The following is a 21,443-nucleotide window of genomic DNA, read 5'->3' on the forward strand; positions in this document are numbered from 1 at the left end:
TCCCGACAACCGCGTGCATAATTAATTTCGGTTCCTTTAATCCATGTCCCACGCGTTGTCGTCTAATTAGCTCCCGTCATAAGCCACTTCTATCATACCTTGCGTTACTTTATTTTTTATTCTGTTTTTCTTTCTTTCTTTCTTTTTGTTTGTTTGTTTGTTTGTTTGTTTTCAAGTTCTCGCAACCCGTCAAGTGCTCGCTTCCTTTTATTATACCCCTGACTTCATGACCAACGTTGCCTGCTTCAGAATTGGCCACACACAGAAAAAAGGAAGAAAAAAAGAAGAAAAAGGGAAGAAAAAGCAAGAACGTGCTATAATATGGAAATAGTGCGGATCTCGTGAAATCGAGGCGCTGCGCTGTAAGATTCCCGATGAACGAATGAACAAAAGCACAAAAAAAAATTGCGAAAGGCAACAGTGCGACCGGTTATTAAAAAGACGCACTAATCAAGGCAGGAGGGATCCATATGCCAAAGAAACAACGGTACGTAACTTTTATATATCCGAAAAAAAGAAACGTCCAACATCCTGAGTATGTTAGCAAGCCAGTGGAATAAACAACGAAGAGACAGATAACCTAGTTAGTCTGATTACTGGCTATCCTTCACAGGATTTAAGACAGGAAATAATGAGGTACATGCCGTTGTCGAGGAATCAGAGTTAATTTTGACTCGTGGTTCTACAGCGTGAACTCAGAAGTTTACTGCGTAATCATTTCCTTTTTTTTTTTTTGCACTACACTGCCATCGGCATGTCGCTGCTGCGAGCGGAAGTCGAACCCGCGACCTCGTGCTTAGTAGCGGCACTCTATTGGCCCCTCAGCCTCCACTTCACAAAGGGAGTGGGACGCCCTTTTTAGCGGGTCGATCGAGTCTGCAGCGAACTCTTCGAGTCTTAAAGTCTGCCTTTCTTTCCTCTAGCTCACTTGCTAAGTAATCGCGAGAAGAATATTGGGCAGTTTGTAGCAGTTTTTGCCTCAGAACTCGCACTTTGGCGGAACGACAACTGCGAGTTGCGGTGCCTGTACCTCCGTAATACGCCGAAGTACTATAGACGCTGCACTGAACTGACTGTCCGTGCAACTGCTGCAGCGCATTTTGTGTTATACGACATGCATGGAAGATACTTCGAGAGCAATTTTTTTTTTCGGCTCACGCAAAGCTGTCACCCATCGCTGGCTGGTTCAGACTCCCTGGTTCAGCTGGTATACAGGCTGGGGTTCAGACTCCCGAAGCTGTAACCGGTATCGCGTTTTTCCTTTGCTTGGTAGAAAGCGGACTGCTGTTGGGGGGGGGGGCTGCATTAACTTTAAAAGTTGCGGTTTCCGAAGTAAATGTCCCTTTGCTCAACCAATGCCGAAGAAACAATTCGGCGCCCAAGAAGTGCCTTATCTGCCTTCCTCGTACTGGTGGCGTTGCGACCATCACAACTGACACTTGCGCGTTCCTGCTTACTATGCATTGATATCCTTATATTACTTCTTTTTTTGTCGAGATAACTCGTGACAGATATACAAATATTGTTAGCGGATTCTAGAAGGAATTATCGATGTTCTGCTAGCAGAATCCTCGCAAGAAAAGATGAATGTCTACACTTATATTTGTTGTCCTCTCTTTCTTCCCCTCTCCTTCTTCTTTCTTTGTTTCTCAGTTTCTTTGTATCGAACATTTTTGTCGTCTTGTAAGAAGGGTCTGCGCCTGTCGGGGTGGAAGGGGGGGGGGGGCTTCATTCGGCTCTGTAATTGGATACGAGCTGCGCCAAATCATTAGCGACGCTGGAGCATAACGAGCACCGACACCGCCATCAGCGAAGCGAGGCGCGTCGTCGTAATCAGTGGGAGCACACAGTTCCGATACAAGGCTATCCAGACTCTGCCCCTTGATGAAAAGACCTAGTTATGGGGGGAAAACCCTCGTGTTGAGCCCAGTTCTCAGGAACTAAATGAAGGGAGGGAGAGGAGGAGGGGAAGAGGAGGACTATAACCTTCGGTCCTTTGTATTGCAAAGGAGTAACGGGAAACCACCGCAGCAACGACGAAAGGACGAAAAAGTGCAAAAATAAAGACAACAGCCCACAGAAATGGTACACGGTCTTTTTTTTTTTTTTTACGTTCTCCATTATAGGCACCGGGAGGCCGCCGTAAGGCGACAGCAGCGGGCTGCCGAACAGCGCCGCCTGACGGCGGCTGTAAGAGCAACTGTCACGTGATGCATGACGACGGGGCCGAAGGCGAACACGGCGCTTCCGGTGATTTCGCGCTGCAGTTTCCGAGACTCGACGATGCGGAAAACTCATTTATCGTGCGTCAGCTTTCAATAAAGGTCGCCGCGTGTACTAGGCAGGTCACATTCGTGGCATTAAATGTACGTATTAAGCAGGGGAAAAAATATGAGTGCGAAATTGCGGCATATATGCACTTTGCAAACAAAGCGATCACCGCGGCAAGATAATATATGAAACTCCAGTAGATTATGGTATTTTGCTGGGCACATTAACATTGTCGTGGGTTTAATTATGTAGATAGGTGAAGCAGTGCGAAAATGGCGGCCAAGAAAAAAAAAACGTAGGTTCTTTAATGTTTGCATTGCTTCGCCGATCGTACATGCGCCGGTACGTACCCGTTCTCTGTCCGTTTTCTTGCTTCTTTTTTTTTTCAATGTTTCGCCGATCCTAATGTCTTCGCAACTAGCCCAATCTTCAATCTTGGGCCATTTCACATAACTTGCTGCTCTACACTGGGAAAATCGGACGACGAGGGGGAATAAGGACTCATGAATGACGATGGTGATATATGAAACCTCAAGGGCCACGTACAGCCCGTTAAGCGCAATACAGGCAAGGTGAAGGTCGGACGGACGACTGGGGTAGTTTGGAGCAGACGCAAAGCGTGAAGGGTCACAGCCTGTCATTCGTTTGAATTGGCCGTTTCCCTGCGGCTCGCAACAGTCGAGCTTAACCTGCTGGTCCGAGGTCTCCGGGTGACGACCCTCCCTCCTTGGCATGACGCAGAATTTTCGAACGTTTGCCAAGAGTGCGATGACGTGCAGCGACATCGCAAAGCGAGCGACACGTTGACCGACGCTCCACCGGGCTGGCGGCGCCGTCTCCCGCCGCCTCCGAAGTTCTTCGCACCTGACTGCCGTCGGCGACGCGACGAACGCAACCCCGGAAGCATGGCGGGCGATGCCAAGTTGACACGTGACAATAACGTAATCGACCGCCCCCTTGTCACCTTTTAACCTAGTTGCCCTCATCTCGTTCTTGTTCCTCAGTGAAATGGCGCAACCCACTCTGGGGGATCGGCCACGAATCGGGCGGTGAGAAAACTGTCATTATTAATTTTTATGAGAATGAAATAAAATGAATTAAGTGCTTTCTAAATGTGATTTAAATGTCTGCTGTCTACTGATCAAATATTTAAGTATCACAGTAAACATTATTTGATCATATGATGTAAAAAAAGGATTTCGGAGTGCAATTCTTTCCGTCTCGCGCAGGAAGTTGCAGAGGGCTTCACAAACGTTTCTGTGAATGTAGCCCCAGTGTGTCTTCATCTTCTGATCTATTTCTGCTTTGTCTGCAGGCGGCTCTCTGTCTATACATCCAAGCTGTTAACCACATGACCCACCACGCCGAGTGCTCTTGGATGATACGTATAATACTATCGTATTAAGACACTTCGCGAAGTGACAGTGAGTTGTCGACCGATGAGAAAACAGCAACAAGTGCACAAAGCACTCACTGGTACGGCTCTTTCAATCAGCAACCGATTGCCGTTTAAAACTATGTATGTCATCACCACGACGAAGTGAGATGCCTTGTGGAGCTGACTTCCGCATTCCAGTGGCAGTGACGAAACCAAAGGTGCAGAATTCCTCTTGAAGTTGCTTCAAGCCGACTTTCTTGATAAGTCCATCGTGCGGCATATTACAACAGTTTAGTACCGCAGTTGTCTATTGTTGTAAGTAATAAGCCAGCCTCTTTGTAATACCATCCGAATCTTGGCCAATCACGCCTCCCCCCCCCCCCCCCCCAGTGGGTATATGCGTGGTCAGTGAAGGAAAAGGAAACGAACGTGCCACGAGACTACCCCGCGCTAGCTCACAAACACGGCTCCTGTTCAATCTATGGCGACATCCGTGCCCGATGTGAGGATCCGAGCCCTACGTGACACGAAGCCCCATGGGCAAGCTGTCAGTAGCGGTTCCCCGACAGCTCGCTCTCCGATAGACGAGGCCTCGTCGGAATCGCCCGGCCCTTCGTCGCCGCCGGTGGTGATTCAGGTGGTCGGAACACGGCCGCCGCAGAGTGACCAAGCGAGGCCCAGTGGCCAAGTGCAGGTCCACCACCGTCGGGTCGCCGCGCGCGAGGACATGCGGCCCCAGGACGAGCGCTTCTGCATCGTGCTCTGGATTTTGGGCGCCTCCTTGTCGTTCCCCCTGGTGCTGTCCGCGTGGCTCGTTCTGGTTCCCCTCGTGGTCCACGCCAACTGGACCATGCCGCCCTTCTTCGCATCGCCGCCGTTGTCCGCCTCCACGCCGTTCCCCCCGACCAACACTTCGCCGTGGCGCGGCTTTCCTCCCGCCTGCCTTGCGCCCGTGATGTTGCCCGCGGTGCCACCGTATCTCAACGTGAGCGCTCCGTACCTGTTCGGGCCGTCGAACGAAAGCTCGAGACCCATATTTTGCGTCTTCAACAACACGCGCGTCTACGGGGCTCTCGGAAGCACGCCACCTCGGTGGAACTACGTGTTCGCGACCGTGCCCTTCGCCTTGTGCCCGCACGTCGTCTACTGGTCGGTGGGCATCGAAAACGGAAATCTGACGAGCCGGCAGCCCGCCTTCGACGAGCTGTACGGCCTGAAACGGCTGAGGGCCGTAGCCGACGCGCTGAACTTCTCCGCCGTCAAGATCCTGCTGGCCCTGGGCGGATACCCCGAGGACGCGCCCCACTTCTCGATGCTAGGCCGGGACCACGCGACGATGGGCCGGATGGTGAACAACGTCGTCGATTCCCTGGACAGGCTCGGCCTCAACGGCGTCACTGTACACTGGGTTGAGGCTCGCGCCGGTTGCCAGGGCCCCGACGACTACGGTGTGCTCAACAGTCTTCTGCGCAGACTTCGCAGACGGTTCGACGCAAGGCCCGGCGCCTTGGTGACCGTGGTGCTCGAACTGAACGCGGCCAGCCAGTCCCTAGCTCGAGAGGCTGCCGACGTCGTCGACCATTTCTTTCTGGCGACGCAGAACGAGCGCTCGCAGAAGTGGTTCAACATCGATGACTTCTGCAACGCTGGCACCTTGGGCATGCATGCCGCGTACCGGTCGTTCGCAAGCGCCCTGCCTGCGACGAGGCTCCGGAGGTCCCAGCTTTGCCTCACCGACAGCCTGCTGCCGTTCCACTCGAGCGTCGACCTCGACCAAACGCTGAGCCTCCAATACAAGAAGGATTTCAGGCGCGGGCCCCTCTACTTGGAATGCGACTGGCCCGACGTCTGCGAGAGCCGGTCGTTCGGTTCTTCGTGCCTGTTTCACATCTTCGTGGTGAAGCAGGCGCCGGGCCGCCTCGACGACTCGCTGATGCTGATAGAAGACATCAACACTCTCCGGAAGCGCCTCGACTTCGCCGTAATCAACGCGACGCAGTTGGCGTCGGCACCCGGCGACCCTCCGCACGCCTGTGTCCTCCTCCTCGACTTGGAGGGCGACAACTACGCCGACCAGTGCGGTGGCCGCCTCTACCGCTACGCGCTCATGCGAAATTACTACTACGGCACTCTGGGCAGAGCACTCTCTGGCGGTGGTGCCATTCGCGGCACTCACGCTCTCTGTCAAGTGTGGTAGGGGAACGCGGAGAAGGCGAGCCTGAAAGTGGCTCGATCCGTGATGCGCGCCGCACGTTTTGCGGCAACAATTAGGGCGTTGAAGCTCGAGGGTTCACCTAAAGTATTTCGTTGATCGCAGTATGCGTACTTGTTGTGTCGTGTAATATTACGTGTCCGCCTGTATTTTCTTTCCTTCCTAATTGCTATTGTGCCTAGCTGGCCGTGCGTGTCGCGTACATGCTCTGGGGCCCTATAACGTAAAACTATTCCAATATGTTTCTATTCCAATTCCCTGACGTCAAATTTGCGTAACCACCGACGCAAGCACCGGGCGGTCACCCATAGGGTTGTCTGAACAGACCAATCAAACGCTCTCCTCGTTCATAGGAGGTCGCTTTTGTTTGCTCGAAAAACGAATAACATTGCCTACACTGACCGGCTTGTCGTATATAATTGGCTGACAAGAGGCGAAGAGAACGCTCAAGTGGAGAGGGATTCACTGGGGCAGAGCCAGTGCACTGCAAATTGATAACCGGATGAAGAGGGTGGTGCCGACGTCTGCGATTGGTCGGCTTTCCCTTACTTAGCTTGTGGTGGCTGGATGAAAATCGCGGCGGCATGCAACGGAAGCTTAAGAATGACGCTAAAACTGACCCTCAGCAAAGAAGAGTTGGCAGAATGAGGTAGTAAATGTGCCGAAAGTGCTTGAAAACGTTACACGGTCACGCAAGATGTTTTATTATACGCAAATACACCCATGCTCTTCGGCAGGTGCGAGTAGCCAGCGTCTCAGCGATTGGCGGCAGCCATCTTTTATTCCTTTCGGAACGGGGCAGCCTGCGGCTATTCCGAAAAAAATTCAGTTTTGTTCGGCATATTAATGCATCTTTATCGCGTACACGTCACTTTGACGAGGTGAGTTTGTATGGCTTTGTGACGTCGTGTGACAGGCAGGTGAAGTGGGTGCAGCCCGAAAACTTTTTACCAATAGCCGAGGGCTAATGGCGAAAATGGGTCGAATCAGAAATAACTGTTTTTCTTTTTTCTGTCAAATCATGCATAATCAGTGTGTACACATCATATCAGATGGGGAGGTATTGCGGTTTTCGCGACGTCGCGTGACAGACAGGTGAAGTGGGGGGTGGTCCAAAAAAGTTTTTGACCAATCGCGGAGGGCTGATAGCAGAATTGGAATAGAAAAGTTTGGAATAGTTTTACGTTATAGCACCCCTACTTGCCTACAGCTAGCCGACAATCGAAATTAAAGAATTCCTTCTCGACTAAGACAAAAGAAAGAAAGGTCGAACGGCAGTGACATGTTTTAGCCGTTCTTTGCTGTTTGGCGAGAAGCTGCAGGTGTCGCGCCTGCTCACCGAGGTTTTATAAGCTAGGATGAGAAAAAGCTCTAATTATTGCTCATTATTTCAAGTTTTTCATTATTCCATTATTTCAAACATCTGAACCGACAATATAGTGTTTAAAAGTCAGGCAAATAGGTGGTGTTCCATTCGCCAAACATGCGAAAAAAGAAAAATTGTGAAGAAGGAAAACATAAGACTGCATTGTCTTGTCGCACTCGAGTGCGAGGCCTATGGCGGTGTATACCTGTGCCGCGGATGCCACGGTCACGGGAGACGAGATGGTGGTGGTGGTGGTGGCGGCGGCGGTGGTGGTGGTGGTGATGATGATCCTCCTCGGTACACACGGCACATACCCACCGTGGGAGACAGGCCAAGAATTGGGCGGTTTGGAGAAAAATGAATACATCTTTCTCTACTTCTTTCTTCTTTTTTTTATCTCTCTTGTCAATACCAAATAAATATTTTCTCCCTTTCTGTTTTCTTTTTTTTTTTCTTTTTTAGTGCAGAAGAGTTATTGCGCTCCAAACGCCCCAGCCAATAACTCAACCCTCACCATTTTCGATTCCTAAGACGGTGGCACATCACTAAACAATTTTTCTAAAATATCTTCTGAGACAGTGTCAATTCAGTTTCACAAAAAAGTACAGTTCCAATACGCTGTACGTGAAAAGAATTTGAATATTTATGCCTATTTTCGCGAGTGTGCAAAGGTCTTAGAAATTTGTAGAAACTGTACTTTGATGTGCGACCTCTATTTAGGCAGTCATTTTATTATTGCTGCATTTATTGTCACCTCCAAAAAAAAAAAAAGAAACACAGCTTAGTGCATGTTTGGGCGCTCGTATAGAAATTCTGTCACTGTTAATGAATTGACTGACGCTGCTAGTCTTGAACGTAAATACATGGCTAAAAAAAATGTTTTGGCGTTCGACGAACGCAAAATCCAGGGGACGAAAATTGTCCCCAATTCGAGAAAAATGGCACTTTTGCCGCGTTTTCAGCTGTGAATTGTGCATCGTTCCAATCCGTCTAAGCATACCAACGATAGTGCACTTGTCAGCAGAAGCCTTAATCACTTGTTTCGCGAACTTTATTAAAATTGATAAGGTGACGAAAACATTTCCAAATTTGGGTCTCTGCTCCACCCAGTGTCGTTGATCAGCAGTATGGCTTCACGGCAACGCACGCACGGGTTTCCTCCAAAAGCGTAGCAAAAATGCTGCACGTATAGCTTTTGCTTTATTGTTTCGTTCTTTCTGTCGAAGTTTCCAAATCATCCACTTCATGCGTGCACCATAAAAATTCAGGCTGAGGGCGAGAGCTCATCTCTTTCCCTTTGTTTTTTTTTTTTTCAGGGTACTCGGCCTTTTATCAAAACCCCTCCAAGACAACTCAGTAGCAGAAGATTCCTTCATCGCAGCAGATGACGTTTATGAGCAGCTATGTTAAGCAGAATATCGTCCGGTTGGCTACCCTACACCGGGGGAATGGTAAAGGGGAAAACAAAGATGTCATGGAGATAGAGGAGGGAAGGAAAGAAGGAAATTAGCGCTCTTTCATAATAACACTCGCCTAGCCTGCCAGACCTGATCAGGTTTTTGCTACATTTATCGCCGTCTAGCCACTTACTTTCGTCATTAAAACCTCAATCTCTGCATTGCACCGCTACGTACGCGCTTGCACCGACTCCGGTTCTTTCGATCTCATCCCTCCTTTTTATTTTTCTTCCTCTTCTTCTTCTTGTTTACAGATGGTCTAAACATCTCCGTTTCGGTGGCGGCGCCTGGTGTCTATGTCTTGCACTAGCGTCGCAAAGCGCCGCGTGATTTCCAACTGCATTGACTTAAATTTCGGCCTTACATTTATGGGATCGAACTGGTATTCATCATCCTATCTTTCTTTTTATTTAATAATTTTCCCGATCTCATTGAAGTTGAAAAGCAAGAAATAGCAGAAGGTTGTGGGCGCACGAATGACGGCAACATTGACGCAATTTTCTATCGCTTGATTGACTATATAGGACACGCATGCAGCTCACGAGTAGCATTTGCTACAACCGAGCAGCGAAACAAACTTCCCCAGATTCCATTAAATTGAGAGTCCCTCTTATCTTGTCATTTTATTGTTGTTGTTTTTTGTACGCCGGTGATTCCGTGCAGAGCGCGCAGTTTCGGTGTACCTGGTGTATAACGCTTTCATCATTTAAGTTAAAATTGAGACATCCACCCGTCCGTAGCAAGTGCTACAAAGGAAAACCATACGGTTTCCTTGAAAGAAAAGCCTCGCAGTTGAAGAAAAATTCCTCCTGGTCCAGGACTCGAACCCGGGACCGCTGCCCATACGGGGCTGCCGCTCTACCATCTGAGCTCAAACTCTTCCATCTGAGTCAAACTCTTGCCATTGCTTCGAGTTGTTGACGAATTCGACTTCGTCCTGCTATCTGCTAGGCGCCTCGTTTGCTCAGATGGTAGAGCGGTTGCCCCGGAAAGGCGGCGGTTCCCGGTTCGAGTCCCGGACCAGGAAGAATTTTTCTTCAAGCGAGGCTTTTCTTTCGAGGAACCCTTATGGGTTTCCTTTGTAGCAGTTGCTACGAACGGGTGGATGTCTCAATTTTTCATTAATTAATTACTTCCCTCCACCATGCGGGCTTCCGCAGAACTATTACGTCATAACGCTTTCATATCAGGCGCATTTCTTTACAGGTGCTCAATAACTTGGTAATATTCCGCTTGCTCCCGAGATACTAGTAGACGAACAGCGCTTCTTTCACATTGGGCTCTTTATAAACAGGCACATCCATGACCCTTTTCTTTTAAAAAAAAGAAGGCAGTATGCTGACTCCCTCCTTTTTTGAGTCTTATTCAAGGAGCCTCGTACCCCGAGCCTTATATCCTCGATGTGTCTCTCCTGTCACCCCACAGGCGGAGACGCCTTCGCTGCCGCGGCCGTGGCTGCGTGAATCCACATGGCCGGCCTGATGACGTCAGCCGGCGAGGACGCGATGACGTCGTCAGACGGCAACGTCAGCAGCACCAGCAGCGGTAGCAGCAGCGGCAGCGCCACAGGCAACAACGAGACGCCCTGGGCTGACCTCTGGTGGAAGGAGCGGGTGCAGGTGAGAAGCCGCGACTAGATGTACTAAGGCTTTCAACCTCCATGGATGGACGGATGGATGGATGGATGTTATGAGCATTCCCTTTGGAACGGAGCGGTGGGCTGCGCCACCAAGCTCTTGCTATTATACTGCTTAACGTCCTACCTAGGTTAAAAAAGAAAAAACAAGAAAAAAAAACACTATGAACTTCCACAACCAAATTTTCTGATCCGCTATTGCGAACTTTGCTTTTGTACGTCTCCGTTTTTTGTCGTTTCCCTACTTTTCTTCCACCAATCTTCCAATCGCATCTTACTCTATAGGTTACGCAAAAAGCTCCCTCTGCTTACAGATGCCGGAAACTACATAAAACTTCAAGGCTGTAGCAGCCGTGAGCGGTTGTTGGTCTTTGCAACGTGTGTTTAGTTGGCGTTACTCCCGGAAGCTAAAAAATTCAAATTGGTTGGTTGGTTGCGTGCCGCAACCAACGATCTGATATGAGGCACACCGAAGTGGGGGAATATAAGTGCTATCATGATGGAATTATAATTCCACCGTACTGCAATTATGGGATCTCACAATATCGCATTGCAGTGAGTCGTATGAAACATGAAGATTTCTGAGCGTTTCAGTCTCCTTTTCCTATATGTCTATCACCGGAGTGACCGAGGGATAGAACGTTCGACTAGCTATCTTATTTACGCGACAAGCTGCCGATCGATGGCGATAAGGCCGGGTAGGTAGCGTGCAGGTCAATGAGGAAGGACTAAAAGAACAGAGGATGAAATCGATCGTTACCATAATTTATGCGACCGCACTTTTCCAATAATCTAGCGCCACGCTTGTTACCGAACACAGCAGGACTTGACCATGTTCCGGAACGGCAAGAAGCCATTTCTAAAATACAACAACCAGATATTGTATTCCAAACCTCTCGCAAATGTACTTAGGCGTCATTTCAAAAATGGCGCCGAGAATAAACGAAACGTAATTTTATTCTGATTGAGAAAAGTCGGGAAGACGCCTATTATCGATCCTATACGCACACTTCGTTCCCTACCGAAAGCACGGATTTGCTTTTTTGTGTGTGCGTGTGTGTATGTGTGTGTGCGTGTGTGTGTGTGTGCGTGTGTGTGTGTGTGTGTGTGTGTGTGTGTGTGTGTGTGTGTGTGTGTGTGTGTGTGTGTGTGTGTGTGTGTGTGTGTGTGTGTGTGTGTGTGTGTGTGTGTGTGTGTGTGTGTGTGTGTGTGTGTGTGTGTGTGTGTGTGTGTGTGTGTGTGTGTGTGTGTGTGTGTGTGTGTGTGTGTGTGTGTGTGTGTGTGTGTGTGTGCGTGTGTGTGTGGGGGGGGGGGTTCGACTTAGCCCACGAGCCGATCGTTTAAGACAATCCATGACGGTGCTAACGAAGTCTACGACACAGCACTGGATCAAAGATAGGAAAAGTAGCGTACAGCGCATTCTGGCCGGAAAGAACTGGTGGAAGCAGCGACAGACAGTATACCAGCGTACATGACTATACTTAAGTAATTAGCGACCCCATAAAATAATTTATCGGTCTACAAAGTATACTAAAATGTAATCTGATTCCTCGGCTTCCTTAGGCCGAAGCAATTATGTGCATAACTTAGCTCCCTAGACGAACGGCTTCGTTAAACTTCAATGCACAGCAGTTGGCGTTTCCACGAGGCACGACTGAAGCAAAAATAAAAGGAGCACTTCCTCTGGTTAATATATGACCGTAAAGGTAAAAACAGCGCAGTTAACGAGACGGGACCAGAACGATAAACGACAGTGCTTTCCCGGCAGCCGAACGTTCGCTTATGCCGCAGTATTCTTATTACACTTTCTTTTACGATCTCTCTCTCTCTCTCTCTCTCTCTCTCTCTCTCTCAAGGGTAAGAAACACGAGAGATAGAAAGAAATATACGCGCAAGCTTGAGGCTATTGCTTGGCAATGTCGCCAGCTAAAGGATCATTACAGAATATACCGCATTCGTCGTATACCCTGGCACAAAGTTCGCATATACGCGCTTCGAAAGATGCTGTTACATACCGATGCCCGCACCAATATATGTACGAAATACCGCGTGTGGTCGTTGCGTCATTACTCGTGTACCACCGCCCAGAACGCAAGCTCAGTTATTTGAATTCGCTCGTAACTTATGCCCTCGCGTCGCCAGTGAGTAATTAATATTCGCTCTCGCTTATACGTCTCTGGACCGGAGAATCGGGCCTGCTGCACTCGCGTTGGACGGCAAAATAGCAGGCACTGCGCGAGCACGCGAACGAGAACACACACAGTCGTAGCCGCCAGCCACAATGGGCTCGAGCATAGAGTTTCTCATTGTAACACCTAGAGGGAAATCTGGCGCCACCGTCTATGGGAGTTTCTTAAAGGGCGCTGTGCCGTCATGGCAATGACGGTGTATGTGTCTGCGAGGCTTGCGTTGGCTGGTGTTGTAAGAGGCTTCGTCTAAAACGTGGATATGGCTACACAAATAACGCCTCCTTAAAGTAAAATCTTCATAAAATGTTTCCATTCCCGCAAATTGCATCTTTACTCGCCTACAATGCACGACGGAGGGAAGAAAAGCAAGAACAGACTACAAACTGTTTCAAAGTGAGCGCGAATCTTGTCGTCTGTCCTCCGAGTTTAGCGGCCCGCTGATACTTTTTACGTATCATATAATTGCACACGCAATAACAAGTTCTCATAGTTAGACAATACATGTTCTTGTGTAATAATAAAGCTAAAACAACTTTTTTACGTGCAGCTTTAGTAGAATATGAATCATTGTGACAGACGGAACGCTGCTTGCCTGACTCTCCGAGAACGATGGCCAATCCGAAGTCGCAATATACCGGTATTCCCATGCATACCACAGCGCAGCAGCGCCAGATTTCCCTCTAGGTAATATAGTGAGAAACGCTATGGGCTCGAGTCCCAGGTGCGTGATGAAACGCAGGCACGAACAACGGGACGCCAACGTCCTCGAATGCGCGGGCGGTCCACGCCGCTTGCTCTGAGCGGGCTCGGCTTGTAGAAACAATCACGGCGCTCGCGTGTCTAAACGCCACGATGACTCCGCGCTCCGTTGTGCAACAACGAGCTTATACATAAACTAGCGCATTCGTTGACTCGGAATCACGAAGTACTTGTCTGTCTTATTTATTTCTCTCTCTTTCTTTTCTTCTTTTCAGCGGAACCATTGATTCGATAGCTCTTACTCAAGAGGCGAATATCGGTACGCCGCTACCAAGAAATGCTTAGAGAAGCTATACATGCAGAGCTTGACGTAATGTAGATGCGATGGTGCTGCCCCGTTACATTCCGGGCTGACAAAAAGAAAGCAATAAGAAGGGCATAAAGTAGGAAAAAAAAAACGAAATACGCCTCTCGTGTAATTTCTTTTTTCCGCAAGGTAGCATTATTACATCTATCGAAGTTTTCACTCACAAAAAAGGAACGTGCTTGGAAAAGCTTATTGTCCAAAGCTGGGAATAGCGAACAAGAAGATAGAAAACCGGTGAAATCGGCCTAAGTTAAAGGGCCCTCGAAACGGTTTGGACAAATTTTGTAGACGCGTAGGGTACAGCTACGGCAAACCGTTAGCGCCGCAGTTTAAGTGAAGCGTCTCATATTAAGAGCGCTACAGACGATTACAAGTTACCCGTCTCCTTAGCCATGCTTTTCCTCCTCAACTCGTTCGCCGAGTGATCGGGGCTAAGCTCCGCCTACTCTGGCTCCGCGTCATGATGTGACGTCGTGTCGTCTACTTCCGGTTGCCTTGGAGCCAGCGCGCGAAGTCTCTCCAACCTCTCAGCTAGCCGCCTGGCCGTCGATCTCCCGTGAGAGCTATCCAAGCAGCGTGTGTTGCGACGCGTTCTGTCGCAGTGCCGAGTGTGTCCGATATTCCGGTAACCGCAGGTGAGCTGGGCGTTTTGACGGATGGGCGGAGGCGTAAAATAGAGCCCCTCCATACTGCTACCGTTGTGATGAAAAGGCTTAGCGTAAACGTGAACGGGCCGAGCGGCCTGCAGGGTGCAGCCACCTGGTGTCGCAGTACTTAACCAGCCAAACAGATACCTACTATTGTATAACCAAGTGTAAAACATTTTGAACATCTAAAAAAGACAACGAGTTCACGACTACGCTCCTGCCGAAACTTTACGTTAGCAGCAAGGTAGAATACGCTCGGTTACTGCTATATTACCTCAGTGTTTGTCTGGTTGAGCTCTGTGTCACCGTGTGGCTGGACCGCGCAGGCCGTTCACGTCTGCGCCTCCCCTCATGCGGTAAAACGCCCAGGCCCTGTCCACTTGCACTTACGTTTACCCGTATACCGGACATGCTAATACTCTCTACTGTGGTAGTAATCCTCCGGCGTGAGGTGACGGCCGCTAACGCGTACAAGCTGGCGCCCGATTGGATAGCGACAGCCCGATGCGCTGCAGCTGCACCACTCGCATGTTGCCTTGCACAGGGATACGATGTCGCAGCTTGACATGTTCCCGATCGGTAGATTTGCAGCCCACAACGTAACAAGGGCGATCCTTGGTACTCGCGAAAAGAAAGCTCGAGACCAGCAGCGCTGACCGCGTAGCTGGTGTCAACACGGAGAACGTCGTCTTACAAGCAGACGACACTCGCTGTGTGCCGGATGTGCTTGAGCTTAGTGATAAATGTGATAAATTATCGCTGTGTATTTTATTTGCGTTATCTTTTTTTATAGAAACAAGTTAACCAACATTCCATCTGTTAGGAACAGCACCATAAAGTTGGAAAAATTATCGATGACGCGACCGGGGTAGCCAATTGGATAGTTACCCAACTGACTTCAATCGGGAGGGGGCGGCTGAAAACACAGGGCAGCTACGCCGATGCAGTTGGTAGCGACGCACATTTTTAAAACCTTGTAATAAATTACACGCTTTACGCGGAGCACTTAGATGCGTCACTTATCAGAAGTACCTAGAACGATTCAGTACGTTTGTACAAAAGCGTCAAAAGCATTTCATTGTCTCTTTAACAGACCTCTAGTCAGCTACTCTGCTCAGAGAGAAGAGAGAGAGGAGGAAAAGAGGTGTATGAAGAGTGGCGATCAGGATAGGCAGTATACAGGATGCGAGTGTAGTTACACGTCAGCGCCCCCCCCCCCAAAAAAAAAACCGTTCACAACTAGCTCTGAGTCTAAGCCCGTGTATGTGTATGCAAATAATGAATTGTAGACAAGTGTAAACATGGTACGTCTGGTCCTTCTACCTGTATACTATGTCTCCTTGTTTACAAGCATGCACATACTCTACAGACGAGCTTCAGATTCCTAGTAAGGGAAGTGAAACGAATGTTCCATACGCTCTACTTGCGCGATTTCTTTCGGCAACCATGATCAATAAAAGCGGCAGAGTTTACGCAAGGGTCTTCGCAAAGATTGTTGCTCGAAGCGGCGAACGGAGGACAAGTAGACTAGTGTCAACGTCAGCTCCCCGCTCAGTTTTTTTTTTTTTTGTAACTATGCCTGCTCATTTACAATACTTCAGCGAGTAAAAACGATGACAGAAAACGGACAGCATGTAAAACACACCCCGCAGACACGCAGCGTGCGATCCTTTCTTGCATTTTTCCCCTCTGATCTTTTTCGAGCGCAGCTCTTAGGAGCCCGTTCATGCGGCGAGTGTAGGCGTCGGCGTAACCGAGCGAGCGATCACAGCGAAGGATGGAAGAGCGAACGCGGAGCGCAGCGAGGGATGGAAAACGCGAGGAGGAAAGCGGAGGAGGAGGGTGTGGTGGCGAAAGCTTGAGGAGAAAAGCGTAGTGCGGCGACGATGGCTACGAGATGGCGCCAGAGTAGCCCGCGTCGTCTGGCAGGTCTGACTGCCAGACCGTGAATCGCACCCACGCGTCACCCAGGCGCTGCCTCTCGCGATCTCCAGTTTAACGAGGCGGTCGCGCCCCACTTCGCTCCGTTTGCAACGTGCCGTACGAGAGAGATTGTCCGCACCAGCCAATATATCGCGAAATGAAAAGACGTACAGAGCTGCGCTCAAATTGCCCATTAGGGAGTATCGTATACGTCGGTGAATTTTTTTTCTTTCTTTTCTCTAACGCTTTCAATTGTTTTGAGCAAGAAGTGCAGATGGCGCTACAACAACGATGACGAATAAAAATAAAGAAGGAACTAATACACATATGAACAGCAACGCTTTCCCTAAAGAGCACACACAACTTAGCGACGCGCACGGACAGCAAGCCCGAACAAAAGAAACGCGATTTCGTTTACTCGCACGGACTGCAGAAGAGCACACTAGCGAAAGCCCAAAGGCAAAGTGCAAACTTCGAAGCAAGAAGAACGTTGCAAGCTGCAATTCAAGCTTACAGGTGCGTTATTGTGTTGCGGATGCCTACACAGTCAGAAGTGTCAAACGGAGTGTCAACACGAGCGTGTATACCGGAACGGGAAAACAGTGACAACTTTCAGCGCGAGATCCTTTTTTTGCGGATGTTTACTACGAAAAAAAGCACATGCGATTGAGGACTATCCCCTCTCCACCCTCCCCCCACTCTCTTTAGTAGCCCACTTTTTTTTAGCTTGTTGCCCCAAATATGTTTCATTGCCACCTGCAGTGCCACTGTGAAAAGATTGAAGCAGGAAATCGCGCGGCCACTTTACTTTTCGTTGTTCAACTGAGCGAAATATAAATATAAAGGCGAGTGTACATAACATACAAGGGACCATCGAAACTGAATTTCATTGCCGAAGCAAATAGTGGTGGGCGTTTTCCAACTTTATTTTTATAACGATTTGCTTATATAGTTCGTTGCTCTCACTTATCGCTGGGATTACGACGCTACTGCGGTAGTATTACGCGTAGCCCGAAGCCGGTTGGGGAAGTAGCTTCTAGTTCCATTTCATTCGCGCTAATTTTCGGAGCTAGTTCAGGGGTGCTACAACGTAAAGGTATTCCGCACTGTTTCGATTCCATTTCTGCCATTAGCCCTCCCCGACAGGTGAAAAATTTTCGTGGAAGGATCGACATTTGGGCGAGTTGGTACTGGTTGAACATCTTAAAGAGGCAGCGCAATATGGCGAAGACGGAAGGCAGGAACAGCGCTGGCCTGTGTGTTCCTGCCCTCCGTCTTCGTCACATTACGCTGCCCCTTCAAGAAAAATTTTCGCGCCACGCCCACTTCGCCTGTCTGTCTGTCGCGCGGCGTCACTAAACCTGCGAAAACAATCAATCTGATATGACGCCTACACACCGATTATGCATGATTAAGCCGAACAAGGTATTCTAAGTCTTTTTTTTTATTTTACGCCTTTTTCAATATTAGCCCTCGGCTATTGGTAAAAAATTTTCGGGCTGCGTCTATTTCGCGCATCTGGTACGCAACGTCAAAAAACCGTGAAAGGTCACCTCGCCGAAGAGGCGTACACGCACTAAAGATTCAATGGTATGCCGAACGAAACTGAATTGTTTTTCTGAATAACTGGAAACTGCCCCGTTCCGAAAAGAATAGAAGATGGCTGCCCACCGATCCCTCCGGCACTGGCTATCGGAGCTGCCAGCGAGAACGATTTTCTTTGCGTACAACTGAATTTATTGCGTGGCAGTGCAAATCAAGGCCTTTATGCGCGTGCACGGCATCGTTCTGCCAACTCCTCTTCGCCAAGAATCCGCTGTAGCGACATCTTCGACTTTCCGTTGCACACCGTCGCACAATTTTCGGCCAGCCGCCTCGAGCGGAGCAAGCGGAAGCGAACCGATCGGAGACGCTGGCACCACTCTCCTTGCCCGGTTATATATACTTTAAGTGCGCCACCTCGTCCACACCGATACCATCCCCACTTCTGCGTGCTCCTCCCCTCTGTCAGCCAATTAGATAAGAAACAAAAATTTGGCAGATACCGCGCACTATTCGAGTCGATGTAAGCGAAGCTTTATATGCTGTTTGCACTGACTGACGATAATTAGCGGTGATGATGGCGGCGAGCGTGCGATTCCTTCAGCGTTTAGTTCAATACGAGAGTGGTGAGTTGATGCTAGACGTTACCTTGCCTGCACCACTGCTCTTTTGTCTGCGTAGTCCTGACTGCGTAGTCCGTAATCTCCAGGAAGGTTGAGCATTATCACTGCCCCACACGGCACATCGCATCGTGGCAGAAGTGTCAAACTGCAATGAAATGATGGGGCTGTACGTATAATTCAACTAATCATCACAATCGTATGCACACATTGTATACATACATTCGCGGTCAGCACCACGTTTCTCTGCGTAGCGAAGGCGCTCCTGTTCCGCGCGACGCTTCTCTCGGGCCCGGGTGTCCTCGAAGCGGAGTGCACGCCTTGGAGCCGTTTTGCTACCGCGTGTTTGCGTGCTGCTTCTGCAAACGTGGCCAGCACGCTGTTGAGACTCCGAGCGCTCTCTTCGGGCTACGGACGATATTAACGTTTACGCTGTCGCAGCCCAGCACGCCACCTCCACAGCCCAGCACTTGCATTTTTCGGTCGCATAGGAAAGCAGGCACTGCACGTGACATGCGCACAAACTGCGAAACGCTGCAGCGACGCACCATGCCGCGATGGATGGATGGATGCTATGAGCGTCCCCGTTGGAACGGGGCGGTAGGTTGTGCAGCCGAGCTCTGGTTGTTATGTTGCCTAATGTCCTACCAATGTGGAAAAAAGAAAAAAAAGGAGAAAGAAAACTAGCGAAGAATTCCCATCACCAAACTTTCTGAAGCTCCACTGGGAACTTTTTGCACGACTCCGTTGTTCCTCGTTTGCCTGCTTCCACCAATCTTCCAATCGCCTCTATCCAATCTATATTGCGGACATATTTACTTTCCCTCTGCCCTTGCTGAAGCCAAGGGCTTCAAGGAGGCAAGAGATGCCTAAATTGACCGCTGGGCAGATATCTTCACATTCTAATAAAACATGCTCCCTCGTTTCCCTAGCTTTACCGCAGCAAGCACATTCTTCTTCTTCCTTCTTATATCCCGCTTTACAAGTACGTGTTCTAAGGCATCGTGATCTCGCTTCGAAAAGTAATGAGCCTCCCTTTGAGTTATCATAAATGGTTTCTTTCCTGGTTTCGTTTTTTCCTCTTAAGTAATCACTCAAAGCAGGTTTTTTTCCATTGCCGCCACCCATGAGATTATTTCAGCCTCTGTGACTTTCCGCTTGACGTTTTTCTTGCTGTGTTGCTCACCCTACAGGCCGCATACTTGCTGGTAAGCTTCCTAGGTAGTTCTTTTCCCCCACTGTGAACCAATCTCTTTCCTGTACAAATACCTCAACAATCTCTCAGCCCATTTACTTTCTTCCATATTCCTAAGTCCTTCTTCATATTTAATCTTACTTTGAGGTTCCCTCACTTCAAAACTTGTTCAGCCCATATCACCCTGCACGGCTTCATTTGTAGTGTTCCCGTGGGCCACCAATGCGAGGCGCCCCGCTAACCTTTGGTTGCCATGGAGTCGTAATCGGACCCGTGATTTCAAGCAAACAACCGCATTCCCAAATGTAAGTCCTGGAACCATTACACCGTTACACATACCCCGGAGCAGCTCGTACTTATTGTATCCTCATAGCGCTCTGTGCTTCATTATGGCTGCATTTCGCTTCCCCTTTACTGTTATTGTTTTTTCCCTGTGTTTCCCTATATCTATTGGCTTCGTTTATCCATATGCCAAGATATTTATATTCTTTTACACGAGGTATTTTCTGGCCTCGTATCGGCATTGTCTTTTCACTGTTTTCATTGAATGCCATAACACTCATTTTTTTATCGCTAAACTTAAGACCTAAATTCTCGCCTTCCTGTCCACAAATATTGGCCAGACGTTGCTTATCACTTTGCTTGTTAGCAACCTGGAAGCTACTGCTCTACTACTGTAGCCGCCTGCTGTATGACAGGTTAATCCCGACAATGCTTCCCGTTAGCGCCCTTTCCATCACTACCACGTATATCATAAATACCACCGAGATGCGCGGAGGTGGGCGCCATCCAGTGCTGTTGTAAAAAAATTGGAGGACGCCTAAGCTTCGCCTTCAAGAGTGGAACGCGACAGCGTTCCCGGCCACCCGCCAAAGGGTGTAAGACAATGGGCTACGGCACAGCGACTACGCGCCCCGCATCGGACGCGGTGAGCGTCGAGCAACGCAGCGTTCGGCGCGACAACGAAATGTGCGCCTGAGCAAGCCACGCACGCCTGAGCCTTAGAAACAGCGCGTTCACTAGAGGCGCTTTTGTACCGCTTTGAAGCATAGAACTCGTGGCTCAGATAAATAAAGAAAAAAAAAACTCGTGGCTCAGTGGTAACGTCTCCGTCTCACACTCCGGAGACCCTGGTTCGATTCCCACCCAGCCCATCTTGGAAGTTGCTTTTTATTTATGAAGTGCCTGCCGTGATTTATCGCTCACGGCCAACGCCGCGGACGCCGACACCGACGCCAACGGCACAGGCTTTTCTGCGACACGAGCTCCTTAACGCTATCGCGTTAAAACCCTGCGGCACGTGCGAACAAGAGCCACAGCAGGAACAAGAAAAAGCTTCGCTTTCTAAAGTGCCAAGGTAGACTATGCGACTCGGTCGGTAGAGCAAACAAAACTGGCATCCTATAAACGCGGAGAGCGTTTGGTTAGGCTGTTCAAGCAACGCTGCGGCTTGCGTCGGCGGTTAAGCAAAGTCTACGTCAGAAGCTAGGATTAAAATCAAAATGTACCATTTTTTTTTTTTTGCGTTACACAGCCCCGGGACGTGTTGCACTGTGCTATATTTGTTTCGCCAGATCGACGTCAGGGGGCGTTTGCACGGCGACGCGTTCGTTTTCCGTGGCGCAGTTACTGCGTAGAAGGAGTCCACAACAATCCGTGTCGGAGAGGTAGCACAGTTCGCGGGGCTCGTGCAGGTGGACCTGCCGGGCCGACTGTGCTCGAGCAAGTACTGGTACCGAAGTGCGTGGACTGGTTCACGAAGCGCAGGGCAAATCGAATTTAAATATTGCACCTTCTGCTGTTCCCGATGCCACCGACACCCCATCTGCTCTAGAGGCCATAAATCGTCTTCCAAACTTTGTTAAAACAGCGCGTGTGTGTTTTCCAGTTCGTGCGCGCCCTCCTATACAATCGAACGTACAGGCCAGCCATATTAGCGAG

The 21,443-nt window shown here is 49.3% G+C and overlaps 1 protein-coding gene across 1 annotated transcript in view; it reads left to right on the forward strand.

Moving 5' to 3' along the window:
- Positions 1 to 21,443, forward strand: part of LOC142575603 (uncharacterized) — a 283,677-nt gene that overhangs the window by 214,359 nt on the left and 47,875 nt on the right. The window contains exon 3 of the mRNA XM_075685091.1: positions 10,110 to 10,303. Coding sequence (XP_075541206.1) covers positions 10,154 to 10,303 — 150 coding nt within the window. The 5' untranslated portion in view covers positions 10,110 to 10,153. The remainder of the gene's footprint in view (positions 1 to 10,109; positions 10,304 to 21,443) is intronic.

The sequence above is a fragment of the Dermacentor variabilis genome, chromosome 3, assembly GCF_050947875.1.
Source record: "Dermacentor variabilis isolate Ectoservices chromosome 3, ASM5094787v1, whole genome shotgun sequence".
Lineage (NCBI taxonomy): Eukaryota > Metazoa > Arthropoda > Arachnida > Ixodida > Ixodidae > Dermacentor > Dermacentor variabilis.